Here is a 23,209-nt window from a genome sequence, read left to right on the forward strand (position 1 = left end):
CTCTTTCTGATTTTTCATTGTTGGTGTATAGGAATGCCAGAGATTTCTGTGCATTAATTTTGTATCCTGCAACCTTACCAGATTCATTGATTGGCTCTAGTAGTTCTCTGGTGGCATCTTTAGGATTCTCTATGTATATATAGTATCATGTCATTGGCAGACAGTGACAATTTTACTTCTTCTTTTCCAATTTGTATTACTTTTATTTCTTTTTCTTCTCTGATTGCTGTGGCTAGGATTTCCAAAACTACGTTGAACAAGAGTGGCAAGAGTGGACATCCTTTTCTTGTTCCTGATCTTAGTGGAAAAGATCTCAGTTTTTCACCATTGAGTATGATGCTTGCTGTGGGTTTGTCATATATGACCTTTATTATGTTGAGGTAGTTTCCCTCTATGCCTAGTTTCTGGAGAGTTTTTATCATAAATGGGTGTTGAATTTTTTCAAAAGCTTTTTCTGCATCTATTTAGATGAGCATATGGTTTTTATTCCTTAATTTGTTAATGTGGTGTATCACATTGATTGATTTGTGTATATTGAAGAATCCTTGTATCCCTGGGATAAATCCCACTTGATCATGATGTATGATCCTTTGAAATGCTGTTGGATTCTGTTTGCTAGTATTTTGTTCAGGATTTTTGCATCTATGTTCATCAGTGATATTGGCCTGTAGTTTTCTTTCTTTGTGACATCTTTGTCTGGTTTTGGTATCAGGGTGATGGTGGCTTCGTAGAATGAATTTGGGAGTGTTTCTCTCTCTGCAATTTTTTGGAAGAGTTTGAGAAGGATCGGTGTTAGCTCTTCTCTAAATGTCTGATAGAATTCGCCTGTGAAGCCATCTGGCCCTGGACTTTTGTTTGTTGGAAGTTTTTTTTTTTTTTGCGGTACGCGGGCCTCTCACTGCTGTGGCCTCTCCTGTTGTGGAGCACCGGCTCCGGAGGCGCAGGCTCAGTGGCCATGGCTCACGGGCCCAGCTGCTCCGCGGCGTGTGGGATCCTCCCAGACCGGGGCACTAACCCATGTCCCCTGCATCGGCAGGCGGACTCTCAACCACTGCGCCACCAGGGAGGCCCTGTTGGAAGATTTTTAATTATGGTTTCAATTTCATTACTTGTGATAGGTCTGTTTATATTTTCTAATTCTTCCTGGTTCAGTTTTGGAAAGTTGTAGCTTTCCAAGAATTTGTCCATTTCTTCATAGTTGTCCATTTTATTGGCATATAGTTGTTTGTAGTAGTCTCTTATAATCCCTTGTATTTCTGCGGTGTCAGTTGTGATTTCTCCTTCTTCATTTCTAATTTTATTGATTTGTGTCCTCTCCTTTTTTTCTTGATGAGTCTGGCTAAGGTTTATCAATTTTGTTTATCTTCTCAAAGATAAACAAAAAAAGCACCAGCTTTTAGTTTTATTGATCTTTGCTAATGCTTTCTTCGTTTCTATTTCATTTATTTCTGCTCAGATCTTTATGATTTCTTTCCTTCTCTTGACTTTGGGTTTTCTTTGTTCTTCTTTCTCTAGTTGTTCTAAGTGTAGGGTTAGATTGTTTATTTGAGATTTTTCTTGTCTCCTGAGGTGAGATTGAATTGCTATAAACTTCCCTCTTAGAACTGCTTTTGCTGCATCCCATAGGTTTTGGGTTGTTGTGTTTTTGTTGTCATTTGTTTCTATGTATTTTTGATTTCTTCAGTGATCTCTTGGTTATTAAGTAGTGCACTGTTTAGCCTCCATGTATTTGTGTTTTTTACAGTTTTTTTTCCTGTAATTGATTTCCAATTTCATAGTGTTGTGGTCAGAAAAGATGCTTGATACAATTTCAGTTTTCTTAAATTTCCTGAGGATTGATTTGTGACCCAAGATGTGATTTATCCTGGAGAATGTTCCACGTGCACTTTAGAAGAAAGTGTATTCTGCCACTTTTGGGTGGAATGTTCTATAAATATCAATTAAATCTGTCTGGTCTATTGTGTCATTTAAAGCTTGTGTTTCCTTATTTATTTTCTGTTTGGATGATCTGTCCATTGGTGCAAGTGGGGTGTTAAAGTCCCCTACTATTGTTGTGTTACTTTCGATTTCCCCTTTTATGGCTGTTAGCATTTGCCTTATGTATTGAGGCACTCCTATGTTGGGTGCATAAACATTTATAATTGTTATATCTTCTTCTTGGATTGATCCTTTGATCATTGTGTGGTGTCCCTTCTTATCTCTTGTGACATTCTTTATTTTAAAGTCTATTTTATCTGATAGGAGTATTGCTACTCCAGCTTTCTTTTGATTTCCATTTGCATAGAATATCTTTTTCCATCCCTTCACTTTCAGTCTGTATGTGTTCCTAGGTCTGAAGTGGATCTCTTGTAGACAGCATATATATGGGTCTTGTTTTTGTATGCATTCAGCCAGTCTGTGTCCTTTGGTTGGGGCATTTAATCCATTTACATACAATGTTATTATCTATATGTATGTTCCTATTACCATTTTCTTAATTGTTTTGGGTTTGTTTTTGTGGGTCTTTTTCTTCTCTTGTATTTCCCACCTAGAGAAGTTTCTTTAGCATTTGTTGTAAAGCTGGTTTCGTGGTGCTGAATTCTCTTAGCTTTTGCTTGTCTGAAAAGCTTTTGACTTCTCCATCAAATCTGAATGAGATCCTTGCCGGGTAGAGTAACCTTGGTTGTAGGTTTTTCTCTTTCATCACTTTAAGTATATCTTGCCACTCCCTTCTGGCCTGCAGAGTTTCCGCTGAAACATCAGCTGATAACCTTATGGAGATTCCTTTGTATATTATTTTTTTGTTTTTCCCTTACTGCTTTTAATATTTTTCCTTTGAATTTAATTTTTGTTAGTTTGATTAATAGGTGTCTTGGTGTATTTTTCCGAGGGTTTATCCTGTATGGGACTCTCTGTGCTTCCTGGACTTGGGTGACTATTTCCTCTCCCATGTTAGGGAAGTTTTCGACTGTAATCTCTTCAAATATTTTCTCAGACCCTTTCTTTTTCTCTTCTTCTTCTGAGACCCCTATAATTCGAATGTTGGTGTGTTTAATGTCCCAGAGGTCTCTGAGACTCTCCTCAATTCTTTTCATCTTTTTTCTTTATTCTGCTCCTCGGCAGTTACTTCCACCATTTTGTCTTGTAGCTCACTTACCCGTTCTTCTGCCTCAGTTATTCTGTTATTGATTCCTTCTAGTGTATTTTTCATTTCAGTTATTGTATTGTTCATCTCTGTTTGTTTGTTCTTCAGTTCTTCTAGATCTTTGTTAAACATCTCTTGTATTTTCTCAATCTGTGCTTCCATTCTATTTCTGAGATTCTGGATCATCTTTACTATCATTACTCTGAATTCTTTTTCAGGTAGGTGCCTATTTCCTCATTTATTTGGTCTTGTAGGTTTTTACCTTGCTCAGTCATCTGTGACATATTTTTTTGCCATCTCATTTTTTAAATTTATTTAAATGAGTGGGATTGTGTTCCTGTCTTACTGGTTGTTTTGCCTGAGGTGTCCAACAATGGAGTTTGTAGGCTGTTGAGTAGAGCTGGGTCTTGGTACTGAGATGAGGAACTCCATGAGATCTCACTCTGATGAATATTCCCTGGGGTCTGAGGTTCTCTGTTAGTCCAGTGGTTCGGACTCAGAGCTCCCACTGGAGGAGCTTCGGTCCGACCCCTGGTTCATGAACCAAGATCCCACAAGCCACGTGGGGTGGCAAAAAAGAAAAGAACAATAACAAAGTAAAAATAGATTAGGAAACTAACAGGTATGTTAGAAAGAATATAAAAATAAAAAATATAGATGAATCAACAACCGGAAAGTATATCAGTACCACAATAGTAAAAAAGAGGAGGAGGGAAAAGAAAAGAATAAAAAGGGGGAAAGGCTTTGGCTGTGGAGGGCGGGGCCTAAGCAAGGGTGAGGTTTGGGCAGTGGGCAGGATCCACAGGGCTGGAAAGGCCCTGGGGAATGTGGGGCATGGGGCTTAGGCTCAAGGAACAGAAGGGGTCCAGGCGTGCCCCCCACCCCTGGTCTCAGAGGGCAGGGTACCTTAGCTGGGAGCCCAGCAGGCTTCCTGGGTTCGAGTGGGTGGGGCAAACGCCCTCCTCTCCTCTCCTTCTCCTTGGGTCTGGGAGGGCCCCTTCCGCCTGCCTCTCCTGATCTCCCTGGCCTCCTTCCTATGCTCCCAAGGGCCCACACGGCCTGGAGGGGGCTTTGGAGGGCAGGGGACCAGCCTGGGAGCTCAACAGGCTCCCTGAGCCCCCAGTGGGCGGGGCAATCACCCTCTGCTCCTCTCCCCGTTCTCCTGGATGGCTCCTCCCACCTGCCTCTCCTGATCTTCCCAGCCTCAGGGGCACTGATCCTGTCTGGCCTCCAGTTCTCCTCCCCACTCAGTCCCCCTACATCTTACCAGTTCACTTTGGGGTTCCTCCCATCTCCTTGGGCGTCAGAGTCCCCCACCAGCAGCCGGCAGTTGCCCTAGTCATGGGGAGACACTAACTCCGCATCTTCCCACACTGCCATCTTCAACTGCACATATTTAAAATGTACAATTTAATAAGTTTGACATATATATCCACCTATTAAACCATCACCATAGTCAAGATAGTGAACATGTCCATCAACCCCAAAAGTTTTGTCATATATACATCTTTGTAATCCCTCCTTCCCACTATTTCCTACCCCACATCCCAAAGGAGTGTTTTCTGTCACTATAGATTAATTTGCATTTTCTAGAGTTTTGTATAAATGGAATTCTACAGTATGTTATCTTTCTTTTTGTCTGCCTGAGAGTTGTCCATATATTTGCATGTATCAATAGTTCATTCCTTTTTATTGCTGAGTAGTATTCCACTGTATGGATATATCATGTTTATTGTTGATGGATATTTGGGTTGTTTCTAGTTTTTGGCTATTACAAATAAAGCTACTGTGAACATTCATGGGTAAATCTTTGTATAAACACGGATTATATTTTCTCTTGTGTAAATACTTAGGAGTGGAATGACTGGATCATATGCCAGGTGTAGGCATAACTTTTTTTTTTTTTTTTGCGGTATGTGGGCCTCTCACTGTTGTGGCCTCTCCTGTTGTGGAGCACAGGCTCTGGACGCGCAGGTTCAGCGGCCATGGCTCACGGGCCTGGCCACTCTGCGGCATGTGGGTTCTTCCCGGACCAGGGCATGAACCCATGTCCCCTACATTAGCAGGCAGACTCTCAACCACTGTGCCACCAGGGAAGCCCAAGTAGGTTTAACTTTTAAGAAACTGTCAAACTGGGGACTTCCCTGGTGGTCCAGTGGGTAAGACTCCACGCTACCAATGCAGGGGGCCCAGGTTCGATCCCTGGTCAGAGAACTAGATCCTGCATGCATGCCCCAGCTAAGAAGTCCACATGCTGCAACTAAGACCCGGTGCAGCCAAAATAAATAAATTAATTTAAAAAAACAACAAAAAAAGAAACTGTCAAACTGATTTCCAAAGTGGTCATACTATTTTGCCTTCCCACCAGCCGTGTATGAGAGTTCTAGTTCTTCCACATCCTCGTCAGCACTTGGTATGGTCAGCTTTTTAAATTTTAGCCATTCTAATCAGTATGTAGTGGTATCTTCTTGTGGTTTTAATTTGCATTTTCCTACTGGCTAATGATGTTAAACAGTTTTTTATGTGCTTATTTGTCATCTTTATATCTTCTTTGATGAATTTTGAGAGTTCTTTATGTATCCTGTGTACAAGTTCTTTACCAAATATATGCTTTGCAAAGATTTTCTCCCAGTCTGTGACTCTCCTTTTCATTCTCTTGCTAGTGTCTTTTAAAGAGCAGAAGTTTTAAATTATGGTTAAGTCCTGTCTAAGACATCTTTGTCTAACCCTGAGTAGCAAAGATCTTTTCCTATGTTTTCTTCTAGATGTTTTATACTTTAAGCCTTACATTTAGATCTGTGACCCATTTTGAATTAATTTTTATGTATGGCACAAAGTGTGGATCTGAGTCCATTTTTTACATATGGATTTCCTGTTGTTGGAGTGCCATTTATTTATCTATACTTTGTCCACTGCATTGCCTTTGTCAAAAATCAGTTGTTCATAAATATGTGGGCATTATTTGTGCTCTGTCTTTTCTGTCCAGTTAATCTATGTGTCTGTCTTTACATGAGTACCATACTGTTTTGATTACTGTGCCTTTGTAATTGTTCTTGATGTTAGGTAGCCTTAGCCCCCCAACTTAATTCTTCTTTTTTAGAGTTGTTTGGCTATTCTAGCTCCTTTGTATTTTTATAGAAATTTTAGAATAAGCTTGTTGATTTCTACAAAAAATTTTCCTGGGATTTTTTTAGGATTATGTTGAATGTATAGATTTATCTGGGGGAGAATTGAGATTCAAACAATAGTGAACCTTCTGACTCATAAACAAAATATATGTCTCCATTTATTTATTTTAAAAAGTCTTTAACTTTTTTCAGAAATATAGTTTTCACTGTTCAGGTCTCTTGCACATATTTGTCAGATTATGGGGTAAAAACTTAGGGATAAATATTTGTCAGATTTACCCCTAAGTATTTCATATTTTTGATGCTATTGTGAATGGTATTTTTTCAGTTTCAAGCTTTCATTACTAGTATGTAGAAATACAATCAATTTTTGTTTATTCATGTTATAGCCTTGCTAAAACTCACTTATTAATCCTAGTAGTTGTTTTAAAACTGCATCAGGTTTTCTAATAGACAATCATATTGTCTGTGAATAAAGACAGTTTTATCTTTTCCCCTTTATCTTCATGAAATGGCCTTCTTTGCTCTGGCAAGTCTTTGCTCTGAAATCTGCTTTGGCTGATTTAATATGGCCACTCCAGCTTTCAGATTTTAACTAGTGCTAACATGGTATATCTTTTTCTATCTTTCTAGTTTTAACCTATTTGTGATTTTATGTTTAAAGTGCATTGGCAGCATTTAGTTGGGTCTTGTTTTTTTTCTCCACACTGATAATCTCTGTCTTTGATTGGGGTGTTTAGACTATTTATATTTGATACGATTATTAGTATGGCTATTTGTGTTCTCTTTGTCCCAGCTGTCCTTTATTCCCATTTCTCTCTTTTTATCATCCTACTTTCGGATTATTTTTTATTTCTCCATTTTACCTTTATTATCATAGCCTATCTTCAAGTGTTATTATACGAGCTCACTAACAGTAAAAGAACCTTACAACAGTATACTTCCATTTCTCCTGTCCAAGCCTTATAATACTGTAGTTGTAAATTTTTCTTTTACATATGTTTTAAACCCCACAAGAAATTATTTTTGTTTAAATAATCAGTTATCTCCTAAAGAGATTAAACAATAAGAAACCTTATCTATTTAAGATTAATGTAGTTACCACTTCATTCCTTTGTGTAAATTCATATTTCCATCTGCTATCATTTTCTTACTGCCTAAAGGATTTCCTTTAACATTTATAGTGTGGGTGTTACAGTATGGTGATGAATTCTTTCAGCTTATTTTGTCTGAAAATATCCTTGTTACTTTTGTTCTTGAAATATATTGTACTTTTGATAGCATTCTAGGTTGATAAATTTTATAACTTTTGGAGGGAAAAACTGATCTTAATAAATGTGCATTTTTCCGTGTATGCTGAGTCCATTAATGCTTTTTGCCCTTTAAAGCTCAAAAAATCTTTGCTTTCTCAAAAAGCCAGGCTCCAACAATAGAAAAACATGCTTTTTTATGCTATTTATGCTAAGGTCTTTAGATGTCTAATTTGAAATTAAAGCTAAATTATGACTTTTTGTACTTGACTGTCTTAATGGTATAGGAAGAGCTATGGGTTCAAGGAAGCAGGAGGAAGAAAAGACCTCGGGTAATATCTCAAGATATTATTCCCTGTAGTTTTTCCATTCTGTGGATTTCCATAGCACTTAGTACTTATCTTTATTAGCACTTCATATTACACTGTGAATTCTTTGTATCTTCAATACTTAGTGGAGTGCTTGATACATATTTGAATAGCTTATTTTCAGTAGCAACCAGACTATATAACTATGTAGCTGAGTCCTAGGCTAATTATTTTTGTACAAAAAGATTGACCAACATCTTGTTAGGAAATTTTTGCAGCAGGATGGTAGTAAAATGAAGTAACAAGGTTAAAAAAATTTTTTCCCCTTCGTAAGAGACTTTAAGAAGGACATTACTGTTTGAATATACTACTTTGACAGGATGCCCATTCCAATCTCCCTCCACAATTTATAAATATATCGTGTTCATGTTTGATAGTTTTTTTTTCCCAAGGAGAGGAAAAATATGGTTTTTAATTCAGTGCCAGAAGTTATCCAAGGAAGGAAAAATTTTAAAATGTGTTGCTCATATAGTTTATGCTTTCATAACTATCTTCTGCGTCTTCTTGGCAAGTAGATTTCTGAGGCCAACTTTTGACTTCCACCCTTCACAAATCTAGATTCTAGAAATGCAAGAAATGCCAGGTTATTCTGAAAGCAGATAACCAGAAAGCTCATATAATCAGTATGTTTTCTCACTGTCGTCTTTTGTTAAAAGTGAATAAATAAGTTAACATGGATCTTTATTCCCTCCCTCCCTCCTTCCTTTTTTTGCCACAAGTGAGTTTAGCAAATCATGAGTAGAGATTTAACACAGTATACCACATCTTCTACAGTATCAGTGGTATGGTGTGACTGAGATTATTGCAAAATCTGGTGCTTCCAGTACATTCATGTTCTCTCTCTCCCTCCTTCTCTCCCCCTCACTCTCTCCCTTCTGCCTGCCTCCCTCCCCCAACTCCCTCTCTCCCTTTTCACCCCCTTCTCTCTCACTCTCACTGGCTGTCTTGAGCACTCTCTAGCCTCATTCACTTAACTTTCTGTTCCTTAAGTAGGCTGTGTACCTTTATATGCCTATCTTATTTATTAGATCTTCTGAGCCTTGAGCAGTGTCAGCACATATTAGGCATTCAGTAAATATTTGTTGGATGGATGGGTAGGTGAATATCTAAAGGGTTCCTTGCATTTTTTACTAAGATTATATCATAAACATTTTCGTAAGTTATTAAAATTTTTGGATACATCATTTTAAATAGGAACATAGTACTCTGTCATATGGATAGGTCATAATTTATATAACCATTCACCAGTTATTTCACTTGTAGATTATCTAGATTTTCACTGTTCTAAGAAAGTGATAAACAGATAGCTTTGTGTGTAAGACTTTTCCTATGCTTGATTATTTCCATAGAATGGTTTTCAAGGCATTTTTAATGCTCTTAATAATTTTTTACATTGCTTTCCAAAAAGGTTGTACCAGTTTGAACTTTTACCCTTACTGTATGAAGGTGGCTGTCATGCCATAGTCTCCCCAGCATTGATTACTTCCATTTTTAAACATCCTGACCAATGTGATTGGTTAAAACAGTATCTTTCTATTTGATCAAGGTAAAGTTGAGTATTTTTCTCAAATATTTGTAAACTATGTATATTTACTCTTTGGGGAAGAGAACTAGCCCTATTTCCCCACCCACATATACATAAGACCAGTCTGAGTACTTTTTTTGGTCTTATGTATTCATAAATGTTTAAGCTTTTTGTATGGCAGATTTCAAGTAAAACTGATTGCCCCAAAGTTTGGATATATTAGTAGAATTATTCACTTTGACCTTAATATTCAAAATGTTCACAATTCAAAAATTCATTACAAGATGTAGAATTACCTATTTTAAAACAGTATTTAAAATATATATTCTGTAAAAATATGTAGGCATTGCTTAGAAAGGAGAAATGGCAATTAAATTTCTTGAGAAGGTTGGGGTTATACAGAAAACTGTCAGAGGTATTCGGGAATCAGACCTTGTGATTGGGGGTGTAGGTGGAAGAAAAGACATTATAGGTAGACCAGTTTGCTCTGCTTCCAGAACAATGAAACCAGTCTATCCAACATTCTTAACTAAACTATCCTTGAATAGCTGGTGTGGGAGAAAAACAAATGTAAATCAGGAGATTTGGCTTCTAATCTCAACTCTGGAATTAGCCTGCTTTGTGACCATTCACAAATTACTTAATTTTACAGTTTCTCATTGCTACCTTTGTAACTAAGCAAGGGCTCCTGTGCCCATGGCTTGGCGCAGAAAGCAAACTCTGATAGTGGGTGTTTGCAGCAAAGTAAGGGTTTATCTGCAGGGCGCCAAGAAAGGGAGTGCGAGACAAGTCTCAGATCCACTCCATCTTGGTCTTTGAGTTAAGGATGTTTTAAAGGGGAAGAACAAGGAAACTGGAATTAATCATCGTCTCAAGACATTTCTGTGACATTTCTCTTTCATTATTGAACACGTGTATTTTTTTATTAATTAATTTTTATTGGAGTATAGTTGATTTACAATGTTGTATTAGTTTCTGCTGTACAGCGAAGTGTATCAGTTATACATATACATATATCCACTCTTTTAGATTCTTTTCCCATATAGGTCATTACAGAGTATTGAGTAAAGTTCCCTGTGCTATACAGTAGGTTCTTATTAGTTATCTGTTTTATATATAGTAGTGTGTATATGTGTGACATTTCTTAATCATGGTTTTGGGAGTCAGAAAGTGTCTGGTTTATGATTCTCTGGCCAGGTGGTCCATGGCTCTCGGGGTTGTAAGCTCATCTTGCCTGGAAAAACAACTTGAGTTTGTATGATGGTATCTACAACAGCAATTTTAATACAGTAACGATGTTATATTAACAACAGCAATCTTAGTCAACTAACTCTGATTAATTAGTGTTCAGTTAGAACAGGATTGAGGGGACAAGAAAGGGATTGAGGTCAGAGGAGACAAGGGAATAAAGTTTTGCATAGAGAGATTAATCATAAACTCGGTAAGGGAACTCAGTTTTAGGGGGGTTTGGTTTCAACATTATTTAGTTCTCTCCAGCTCTAAAAATCTCTGATTTTATTATCCAGAGGACAAAATGCTATTTTTGTGAATCCAGTGCTATTTTTGGAATAGCTGTGAATAGGTCTAGAAAACATTCTTTCTAGGAACTTTCTGAGGAGAATAATAGGAAAATTTCCCATACCAGCTAAATATTTTAGGGAAAGTCAACTCCCAAGTCCTAGATTATATTCTTTAGATACATCAAAAATGGTAAAATTAAATTATTTTTATGCTGTTTTGCGTCAGCCAGAGAACAGTATATTCAGTGTTTTCTCTTTCAACAGTGCCAAAAAATGGCAGGTTGGATAAATTTAAAGAGCACAAGGAATTTCTGAAGCCTGAATATTGTCTAAATACAGAGATTACTTAGGGAGAAAAAATAGCTAGCTGCAAAAACCCTCCAGGCTTTTAAGAGAAGTTCTTACTTAGGCAAACGTCGTCTTGGCTGAATAAAATGGTTTAGTTAAAAGTCACAATTAAACGTTAGCCCTTGTCCGCCTTTAGCTTTCTAAACCAACGGAATCTGACTGTTCTGCGTTCGATTTGTTAGGTCTGGCTCAGTGCGCTGAACTCTGCTGGCAGCTGAGAGGGGAAGCCGGAAAAAGGCAAGTTCCTGGTGCAAAGGTTGCTCTGCAGCATAATTTAGGCCTCGGCGGAGCAGTAGTTGTCACGCTGTACAAGATGGGTTTTCCTGAAGCTGCCAGGTAAGTGACATTCTGGGTTTTGTCTGCCAATGAACCCTTCTGACTCTTCACAACTGATGACGTTATACAAGTAAAAAAAAAGTCCTAATTTTATTGTGTTAGTGCTCAAAGAACAAGTATTTCATTACCTTGCTTTAATAGCATGGTTTTAAAACTTTAAAACTGGCATTTAACTTTTAAACTTAACTAGCCTTAGGAAAGTTTTGTTTGAAAAGAAGGCAGCATAGTCAAAAGAGAGTGCTGAACTAGAAGCCAGAGCTGGCTGGGCACTTGTCTCAGCCCTGCCAACTTGAGTAATTTTAATTCAGGCAAGTCATTTTTTGGTTTCCTTTCCCACAATTTGCTTTCTCCCCCTAGCGTCCCGGGCTTCTGAGGTTATTGGGAGAAAGTCATCAAATGTGCTGATTGTATCTCCGCAGATTTCTGTTTCTGAATCCAGCTAAGCCTTCACTGCTGCTAGAATCCTTTCTATTTGTCTCCTGCTGATTTTCTTCCTGCCCTTGTCAAATGCCTGTGCTCCTAAGATTTCCAAGCACTTTCTTTTCAAGCCTTTTCAGGATCCCTCAACTTCCTTGCTCTTCTCTCAGAGAAATGCTCATCCTTTTTTCCCAGAGGAAAAAAGTCCCTTTTCCTTTCCAAGGCCCATCTTTCCTCTTTGCATGCTTTTGTTTCCAACCAGTTTCTGTAACTTTGTTCCAAATATTAAGTATACCTTCTTTTTTTTGAATCTTTCCATTTTTACCTTTCTGTTGACTCCTTTCGCTCTGTCAGCAAACATGTTCAGGTCTTGGATATTCTAAAACTCTGTTTTTCTCCTTACCTTAATTATTCTCTTTCATGATGAGCCTTTTATATTGAGCCACTTTTGTTTTTCTACTCTGAAATGTCTTTAGTTTCCGATCTCACCACTGAGGTCAGGTAAGGCCACCAATGACCTGATTATGATACATTCTTTTTTTTTTTTTTTTTTTTTTTTGCGGTACGCGGGCCTCTCACCGCTGTGGCCTCCCCCGTTGCGGAGCACAGGCTCCAGACGCGCAGGCTCAGCGGCCATGGCCCACGGGCCCAGCCGCTCCGCGGCATGTGGGATCCTCCCGAACCGGGGCACGAACCCGCGTCCCCTGCATCGGCAGGCGGACTCTCAACCACTGCGCCACCACGGAAGCCCATATGATACATTCTTGATAATTTCTATCTTTATTCTCTTAACCCTGCTGTAGCTTTCAACACTAATTGGCTCCTTTTTCTCTCCTGAAGTTCTTGGTAATTATGTATTCATTTTTTCACACTTTTGTTTCCACAAAGGATACGTGAACGCTTTTTTACAGAGTCCGTTATATTCTCATGTTTTGTAAACTCTTGAATCTCTTCTCTCTGTCCTTTCTTCTTTCATGCCTGGAATATTAGTTCTGTGTGAAAATTCTAACTTCCAACTAAGGCCCGTCTTAGGTACCATCTCCCTTTGAATATCCATAGCACTTTGTAACTTTTGGGTCCCTATCCAATTTTTGTTTAGTTGTAGAGTATCTACCTTGTTTTGTATCCTGTTTGTTATGTGAAATCCTTGAGATCTAAGACTTTGATTCTCCTCATCCCTCTGAGGATCTCTCTCATAGTGAGTAAATGTTTATTGAATTGGATCAAATAAAAAGATGTTAAGACGTTGAATTTTAAGTTTCCTCCTAAATCTGATTCATTGGTTCTGTATCGTCCTCTGGAATTCCATGTAGTTCATATTTGGAGTTGATAACCCTCAGTAAAAGCCAAACTATAAAGAACTACCAGAGTCAGAATATTAGTATAGCTGTCTGATTTGCTCAGAATAGAAGATTATGCATTTAGGGCAATAAATTCTATTTTAAACATGGAATTCTCATAGTTCTTTTTTTTTTTAACATCTTTATTGGAGTATAATTGCTTTACAATGGTGTGTTAGTTTCTGCTGTACAACAAAGTGAATCAGCTATATGTATACATATATCCCCATGTCCCCTCCCTCTTGCATCTCCCTTCCACCCTCCCTATCACACCCCTCTGGGGGGACACAAAGCACCGAGCTGATCTCCCTGTGCTATGCAGCTGCTTCCCACTAGCTATCTATTTTACATTTGGTAGTGTATATATGTCAGTGCTACTCTCTCACTTCATCCCACCTTATACTTCCCCTCCGCGTGTCCTCAAGTCCATTCTCTACGTCTCCATCTTTATTCCTGTCCTGCCCCTAGGTTCTTCAGAACCAATTTTGTTGTTTTTTCTTTAGATTCCATATACATGTATTAGCATACGTTATTTGTTTTTCTCTTTCTCACTTCACTCTGTATGACAGTCTCTAGGTCCATCCACCTCACTGCAAATAACTCAGTTCTGTTTCTTTTTATGGCTGAGTAATATTCCATTGTATATATGTGCCATATCTTTATCCATTCGTCTGTTGATGGGCACTTAGGTTGCTTCCACGTCCTGGCTATCGTAAATAGTGCTGCAGTGAACATTGTGGTACATGACTCTTTCTGAATTATGGTTTTCTCAGGGTATGTGCCCAGTAGTGGGATTGCTGGGTCATATGGTAGTTCTATCTTTAGTTTTTTAAAGGAACCTCCATACTGTTCTCCACAGTGGCTGTATCAGTTTACACTCCCACCAACAGTACAAGAGGGTTCCCTTTTCTCCACACCCTCTCCAGCATTTATTGTTTGTAGATTTTTTGATGATGGCCATTCTGACCAGCTGTGATATCTAATTGTAGTTTTGATTTGCATTTTTCTAATGATTAGTGATGTTGAGCATCTTTCATAGGTTTGTTGGCAATCTGTATTTCTTCTTTGGAGAAATGTCTGTTTAGGTCTTCTGCCCATTTTTGGATTGGGTTGTTTGTTTTTCTGATATTGAGCAGCATGAACTGCTTGTATATTTTGGAGATTAATCCTTTGTCAGTTGCTTCATTTGCAAATATTTTCTCCCATTCTGAGGGTTGTCTTTTTGTCCTGTTTATAGTTTCCTTTGCTGTGCAAAAACTTTTAACTTTCATTAGGTCCCATTTGTTATTTTTGTTTTTCTTTGTAGGAGGTGGGTCAAAAAGGATCTTGCTGTGGTTTATGTCACAGAGTGTTCTGCCTATGTTTTCCTCTAAGAGTTTGATGGTGTCTGGGCTTACATTTAGATCTTTAATCCATTTTGAGTTTATTTTTGTGTATGGTGTTAGGGAGTGTTCTAATTTCAGTCTTTTACATGTACCTGTCCAGTTTTCACAGCACCACTTATTGAAGAGGCTGTCTTTGCTCCATTGTATATTCTTGCCTCCTTTATCAAAGATAAGGTGACCATATATGCGTCGGTATATCTCTGGGCTTTCTATCCTGTTCCATTGATCTATATTTCTGTTTTTGTGCCAGTACCATACTGTCTTGATTACTGTAGCTTTCTAATATAGTCTGAAGTCAGGGAGCCTGATTCCTCCAGCTCCATTTTTCTTCCTTAAAATTGCTTTGGCTATTCAGGGTCTTTTGTGTCTCCATACAAATTGTGAAATGTTTTGTTCTAGTTCTGTGAAAAATGCCATTGGTAGTTTGATAGAGGTTGCACTGAATCTGTAGATTGCTTTGGGTAGTATAGTCATTTTCACAATGTCGATTCTTCCATCCAAGAACATGATATATCCCTCCATCTTTTTGTATCATCTTTAATTTGTTTAATTTCTTTCATCAGTGTCTTATAGTTTTCTGCATACAGGTCTTTTGTCTCCTCAGGTAGGTTTATTCCTAGGTATTTTATTCTTTTTGTTGCAATGGTAAATGGGAATGTTTCTTTAATTTCTCTTTCAGATTTTTCATCATTAGTGCATAGGAATGCAAGAGATTTCTGTGCCTTAATTTTGTATCCTGCTACTCTACCAAATTCATTGATTAGCTCTAGTAGTTTTCTGGTAGCATCTTTAGGATTCTCTATGTATAGTATCATGTCATCTGCAAACAGTGACAGTTTTACTTCTTCTTTACCGACTAGGATTCCTTTTTTTATTTTTTCTTCTCTGATTGTTGTGGCTAAAACTTCCAAAACTATGTTGAATAAGAGTGGTGAGAGTGGGCAACCTTGTCTTGTTCCTGATCTTAGAGGGAATGGTTTCAGTTTTTCACCATTGAGAACAATGCTGGCTATGGGTTTGTCATATATGGACTTTATTATATTGAGGTAGGTTCCCTCTATGCCTACTTTCTGGAGGGTTTTTATCTTAAATGGGTGTTGAATTTTGTCAAAAGCTTTTCCTGCATCTATTGAGATGATCATATGGATTTTATCCTTCAGTTTGTTAATATGATGTATCACATTGATTGATTTGTGTATAGTGAAGAATCCTTTCATTCCTGGGATAAACCCCACTTGATCATGGTGTATGATCCTTTTAATGTGCTTTTGGATTCTGTTTGCTAGTATTTTGTTGTTGTTGTTCAGAATTTTTGCATCTATGTTCATCAGTGATATTGGTCTGTAGTTTTCTTTTTTGTGTGACATCTTTGTCTGGTTTTGGTATCAGACTGATGGTGGCCTCGTAGAATGAGTTTGGGAGTGTTCCTCCCTCTGCTGTATTTTGGAAGAGTTTGAGAAGGATAGGTGTTAGCTCTTCTCTAAATGTTTGGTAGAATTTGCCTGTGAAGCCATCTGGTCCTGGACTTTTGTTTGTTGGAAGATTTTTTTTTTTTTTTTTATGATACGCGGGCCTCTCACTGTTGTGGTCTCTCCCATTGCAGAGCACAGGCTCTGGACACGCAGGCTCTGCAGCCATGGCTCACGGGCCTAGTCGCTCTGTGGCATGTGGAATCTTCCCAGACCGGGGCACGAACCTGTGTCCCCTACATCGTTAGGTGGACTCTCAACCACTGCGCCACCAGGGAAGCCCTTGTCGGAAGATTTTTAATCATAGTTTCAGTTTTAGTGGTCATGATTGGTCTGTTTTTATTTTCTATTTCTTCCTGGTTCAGTCTTGGAAGTTGTGCTTTTCTAAGAATTTGTCAGTTTCTTTCAGGTTGTCCATTTTATTGGCGTATAGTTGCTTGTAGTAATCTCTCATGATCCTTTGCATTTCTGCAGTGTCAGTTGTTACTTCTCCTGCTTCATTTCTAATTTTATTGATTTGAGCCTTCTCCCTTTTTTTCTTGATGAGTCTGGCTAATGGTTTATCAATTTGGTTTATCTTCTCAAAGAACCAGTGTTTAGTTTTATTGATCTTTGCTATCGTTTCCTTCATTTCTTTTTCATTTATTTCTGATATGATCTTTATGATTTCTTTTCTTCTGCTAACTTTGACAGTTTTTTGTTCCTCTTTCTCTGATTGCTTTAGGTGTAAGTTTAGGTTGTTTATTTGAGAGGTTTCTTGCTTCTTGAGGTAGGACTGTATTGCTATAAACTTCCCTTTTAGAACTGCTTTTGCTCCATCCCGTAGGTTTTGAGTCATCGTGTTTTCATTGTCATTTGTTTCTAGATATTTTCTGATTTCTTCTTTGATTTATTCAGTGATCTCTTGGTTATTTAGTAGTCTGTTGTTTAGCCTGCATGTGTTTGTATTTGTTAAGATTTTTTTGTGTAATTGATATCTAGTCTCATAATGTTGTAGCCGGAAAAGATACTTGATAGGATTTCAGTTTTCTTAAGTTTACTTAGGCTTGATTTGTGACCCAAGATATGACCTACCCTGGAGAATGTTCCATGAGCACTTGAGAAGCAAGTGTATTCTGTTGTTTTTGGATGGAATGTCCTGTAAATATCAATTAAGTCCATCTTGTTTAATGTGTCATTTAAAGTTTGTGTTTCCTTATTTATTTTCATTTTGGATGATCTGTCCATTGGTGAAAGAGGGGTGTTAAAGTCCCCTACTATGATTGTGTTACTGTCGATTTCCCCTTTTATGGCTGTTAGCATTTGCCTTATATATTGAGGTGCTCCTGTGTTGGGTGCATAAATATTTACAATTGTTAATATCTTCTTGTATTCATCTCTTGATCATTATGTAGTGTCCTTCTTTGTCTCTTGTAATAGTCCTTATTTTAAAGTCTATTCTGTCTGATATGAGAATTGCTACACCAGCTTTCTTTTGAATTTCATTTGCATGGAATATCTTTTTCCATTCCCTCATTTTCAGTGTTTGTGTCCCTAGGTCTGAAGTGGGTCTCTTGTAGACAGCATATATACAGGTCTTGTTTTTGTATCCATTCAGCCAGTCTGTGTCTTTTGGTTGGAGGGTTTAATCCATTTACATTCAAGGTTATTATCAATATGTATGTTCCTGTTACCATTTTCTTAATTGTTTTGGGTTTGTTATTGTAGGTCTTTTCTTTCTCTTGTGTTTCCTGCCTAGAGAAGTTCCTTTAGTATTTGTTGTAAAGCTGGTTTGGTGGTGCTGAATTCTCCTAGCTTTTGCTTGTTTGTAAAGGTTTTAATTTCTCCGGCGAATCTGAATGAGATCCTTGCTGGGTAGAGTAATCTTGGTTGTAGGATTTTCCCTTTCATCACTTATTTAAATATGGCCTGCCACTCTTTCTGGCTTGCAGAGTTTCTGCTGAGAGATCAGCTGTTAACCTTATGGGGATTCCCTTGTGTGTTATTTGTTGCTTTTCCCTTGCTGCTTTTAATATTTTTCCTTTGTATTTAATTTTTGATAGTGTGATTATTATGTGTCTTGGTGTGTTTCTCCTTGGATTTATCCTTTATGGTACACTCTGTGCTTCCTGCACTTAATTGACTATTTCCTTTCCCATATTATGGAAGTTTTTAACTGTAATCTCTTTAAATATTTTTTCAGTCCTTTTTTTTCTCTTCTTCTTCTGGGACCCCTAAAATTCGAATGTTGGTGCGTTTAATGTTGTCCCAGAGGTCTCTGAGACTGTCCTCGATTCTTTTCATTCTTTTTTCTTTATTCTGCTCTGTGGTAGTTATTTCCAGTCTTTTATCTTCCAGGGCACTTATCCGTTCTTCTGCCTCAGTTATTCTGCTATTGATTCCTTCTATAGAATTTTTAATTTCACTTATTATGTTGTTCACCGTTGTTTGTTTGCTCTTTAGTTCTTCTAGGTCCTTGTTAAACGTTTCTTGTATTTTCTCCATTCTATTTCCAAGATTTTGGATCATCTTTACTATCGTTACTCTGAATTCTTTTTCAGGTAGGCTGCCTATTTCCTCCTCATTGGTTAGGTCTGGTGGGTTTTTACCTTGCTCCTTCGTCTGCTGTGTATTTCTCTGTCTTCTCATTTTGCTTACCTTACTGTGTTTGGGGTCTCCTTTTTGCAGGCTGCAGGTTCTTAGTTCCCGTTGTTTTTGGTGTCTGTCCCCAGTGGGTAAGGTTGGTTCAGTGGGTTGTGTAGGCTTCCTGGTGGAGGGGCCTGGTGCCTGTGTTCTGGTGGATGAAACTGGATCTTGTCTTTCTGCTGAGCAGGACTGCATCTGGTGGTGTGTTTTGGGGTGTCTGTGAACTTACTATGATTTTAGGCAGCCTGTGTGCTAATGGGTAAGGTTGTGTTCCTGTCTTGCTAGTTGTTTGGCATAGGGTGTCCAGCACTGTAGCTTGCTGGTTGTTGAGTGGAGCTGGGTCTTAGCATTGAGATGGAACCTCTGTGAGAGCTTTCGCCATTTGATATTACATGGGGCCAGGAGGTCTCTGGTGGACCAATGTCCTGAAATTGGCTCCCCCACCTCAGAGGCTCAGACCTGACACCTGGCCAGAGCACCAAGACCCTGTCAGCCACTCACCTCAGAAGAAAAGGGAGGTAAAAATAGGAAAGAAAGAAAGAAAAAATAAATAAGATAAAGGTTTTTAAAAAAAACTATTAAAAATAAAAAAGTAATAAAAAAAAGGAAGGAAACAACCAAAGCAAAAAACAAATCCACCAATGTTAACAAGTGCTAAAAAGTATACAGACCAAAACCAAAACAAAAAGTGGACAGACAGAATCCTAGGACAAATGGTAAAAGCAAAGCTATACAGACAAAATCACACCAAGAAGCATACACATACACCCTCACAAAAAGAGAAAAAGGAAAAAAAAATATTAAAAAAAAAAAGGAAGAGGGCAACCAAATCAATAAACAAATCTACCAATGATAATAAGCTCTAAATACTAAACTAAAATAAACATAAAACCAGAAACAAATTAGATGCAGAAAGCAAACCCCAAGTCTACAGTTGCTCCCCAGGTCCACTGCCTCAATTTTGGGATGATTCGTTGTCTGTTCAGGTATTCCACAGATGCAGGGTACATCAAGGTGACTGTGGAGATTTAATCCACTGCTCCTGAGGCTGCATGGAAAGATTTCCCTTTCTCTTCTTTGTTCGCACAGCTCCTGGGGTTTAGCTTTGGATTTGGCCCTGCCTCTGCGTGTAGGTCGCCTGAGGACGCCTGTTCTTCGCCCAGACAGGACGGGGTTAAAGTAGCAGCTGATTAGGGGACTCTGGCTCACTCAGGCTGGGGGAGGGAGGGGTACAGAATGCGGGGCGAGCCTGTGGCGGCAGAGGCCAGCGCGACATTGCAACAGCCTGAAATGCGCCGTGTGTTCTCCCGGGGAAGTTGTCCCAGCATCACGGGACTCTGGCAGTGGTGGGCTGCACAGGCTCCTGGGAGGGGAGGTGTGGATAGTGACCTGTGCTTGCCCACAGCCTTCTTGGTGGCTGCAGCAGCAGCCTTAGCATTTCATGCCAGTCTCTGGTGTCCACACTGATAGCCGTGGCTTGCACCTATCTCTGGAGTTCGTTTAGGTGGTGCTCTGAATCCCCTCTCCTCTGCGCACCCTGAAGCAATGGTCTCTTGCCTCTTAGCCAGTTCCAGACTTTTTCCCAGACTCCCTCCCGGCTAGCTGTGGCGCACTAACCCCCTTCAGGCAGTGTTCACACAGCCAACCCCAGTCCTCTCCCTGGGGTCTGACCTCCGAAGCCTGAGCCTCAGCTCCCCGCCCCAACCCGTCCCAGCCGGTGAGCAGACAAGCCTCTCAGGCTGGTGAGTGCTGGTCAGCACCGATCCTCTGTGTGAGAATCTCTCTGCTTTGCCCTCCGTACCCCTGTTTCTGCGCTCTCCTCTGTGGCTCCGAAGCTTCCCCTCTCCGCCACCCTCTGTCTCCACCCATGAAGGGGCTTCCTAGTGTGTGGAAACCTTGCCTCCTTCACACCTCCCTCCCAGAGGTGCAGGTCCCTTCCCTGTTCTTTTGTGTCTGTTTTTCCTTTTTTTTTGCCCTACCCAGGTACGTGGGGAGTTTCTTGCCTTTTGGGAAGTCTGAGGTCTTCTGCCAGCATTAAGTAGGTGTTCTGTAGGAGTTGTTACACATGTAGATGTATTTTTGGGAAGGAAGGTGATCTCCACATCTTAGTTCTCCGCTATCTTGGAGGTCCCTCCTCATAGTTCTTCTATTTTCAGGAGACTAAATAATTGGGAGATAGAATTGTTCACGATAACTATAGTTGATATTTCTGGGAAGCCAGAAGAATGAACAAATCCAGATGATATATTGATGACTGAAAGAAATTGGCTTCAAGTATTGAAGATATTTTGATAGTTTTAGTGATAGAACATATCCCACTTCAAAGGCCGAAGCTGTGAAAATAATTCTAACTCTGATGGTGCAGATATAGTTTTAAAATGAGGATTTGTTTTAAACAAAGTAATTTTAAGGTACTGATTGCACATGATCTGATTTCCTTAGTTTCTCGTTTAGCTAACTTTGATGGAGCAGCTGCTATATGCTTAGGCCCCTAAGTATGGTCCTCTGAGTAGATGGGGAAGGCAGACATACCTTTCTCAAAATGCTGTAGAAGCCCAGAGGAAGAAATTAGTATGAAGGACCTAAATTTGAACTGGGATGACTAGGATTGCCCAGCAAAAGCGTAGAGGAAGGGCATCCCAGGTCTGTACATAGGTACGCAATTTGAATATATAAGAGTGGTTGTCCTGTGTGGGTAGAGGGTGGATTATTTTGTTGTGCCTGGGTAGAGGGGCAGAGTCAGTAATACATAGGTGACAGGAGTTGCAGCTGTAACAGTAGATTGGATCAAGGTTTTGAAGTACTTCCAACGTTATGCTGAGGAGTTTGAAATTTATCCTACAGAATATGAGTTTTAGCAAAAGATTATGTGATTATATTGCACTTTACTTTAGGTAGATCAGTCTGGTATTACTTTGAGTTGAGTGGTGGAGGGACCAGAGGCCAGGAATCCTTAGGAAGCAGTTGCAGTAGTGTGGATAAGAAATGTTTAGTGCTGCAACAGGGACCATGAAAATGAAGAGGAGAGGTCTTATTTAAGAACTGTGACCAATTGCATTTAATTTACAGTTAAACTTTCCTTTAGACCACTTTTGAATATAAGTATTGACTCTGTATTATAACATCCTATTCATTTTATGTAAGACACAGATTGAGGATAGATTTGCATTTTGTATTCTGTTAAGTGAAACCTGTTTTTAAACCCAACTTTGTTTTGTTTTTTCTATTTTTAATTAAGGTATAAAAATTTACATACAGTGAAAGTCCACCTGTTTAGTGCATAGTTCTAAAAGTTTTGACAGACATGTACCGTCAAGTAACTACCACCATAATCAAGTTACAGAACAATTGCATCACCCACCAGAATTCTTTGTTCACCTTTGTAGTCAACCCTTCCCCCTATCTTCCATTCCTTGGCAACCACTATCTATTTTCTGCTCCTTTCCAGAATATCATGTGAATAGAATCAAAAAGCCTTTGAGTCTGGCTTCTTTCACTTAGCAGAATGCATTTGAGATTCATTCATGTTATTGTGTGTGAGTAATCTGTTCCTTTTTATTGCTTAGTGGTGTTCGTTTGTATGGATGTACCACAGCTTATCCATTCCCTGGTTGAGGCATATTTGGATTACTCCAATTTTTCTTTTTTAGTGGAAAATTGTCTAAGTTAGCTTGAAAGTTTAAGTCAACAGGTGAAAACCCTAAGTGATATAAGAAGTTAAAAGTTAGAAGTAAAAATTGTACCCATGTATGTGTGCTCATAAACAAGGACTAGAGGAAGCAATGTGGAAAAAATGAATATAGGAAACTTGCTGGTAGTGGTGAGATTGTAGGTGATTAGCCTTTTCATTTTCTAAATTTTCTATTTTAATTAGAAACCTTGATTTTGACATAATTTCAAACATACATGGAAAAATTACAGGAATAGTACAAGGAACTCCCATATACCTTGTACTCAGATTGTTTATATTTTGCCTCATTTGCTTCATCATTTTTCTACATGCATATATATATATATGTGCATGTGTTTTCTGAAATGTTTGAAAGTTGGAGACATTATGCTCTTTTACCCTTATATATTTTAGTATGCATTTCTAAAGACTAGAACATTCTATTACTCAACCACAGTATAGCTATCAAAATCAGGAAATTTAACACTGATAAAATGCTATTACCTACAGGGGCCCCAGGTTCCAATCTCTGGTTGGGGAACTAGATCGCACGTGCATGCCACGACTAAGAGTCTGCGTGCTGCAACTAAGAAGTCCGCATGCCACAACTAAGAAGTCCGCATGCCACAACTAAGAGCCCGCACGCGGCAACTAAAGATCCCACATGCCACAACTAAGCCCCGGCGCAGCCTAAATAAATAAAT

General features: G+C 38.8%; 1 protein-coding gene across 1 annotated transcript in view; it reads left to right on the forward strand.

The window, feature by feature from the left end:
• SCP2 (sterol carrier protein 2) overlaps positions 1 to 23,209 on the forward strand; it is a 168,691-nt gene that overhangs the window by 103,145 nt on the left and 42,337 nt on the right. Inside the window, exon 13 of the mRNA XM_065882958.1 lies at positions 11,446 to 11,599. Within this exon, the coding sequence (XP_065739030.1) occupies positions 11,446 to 11,599 (154 nt within the window). The remainder of the gene's footprint in view (positions 1 to 11,445; positions 11,600 to 23,209) is intronic.

This window comes from Phocoena phocoena, chromosome 1 (genome assembly GCF_963924675.1).
Source record: "Phocoena phocoena chromosome 1, mPhoPho1.1, whole genome shotgun sequence".
In the NCBI taxonomy this organism is placed as follows: Eukaryota; Metazoa; Chordata; class Mammalia; order Artiodactyla; family Phocoenidae; genus Phocoena; species Phocoena phocoena.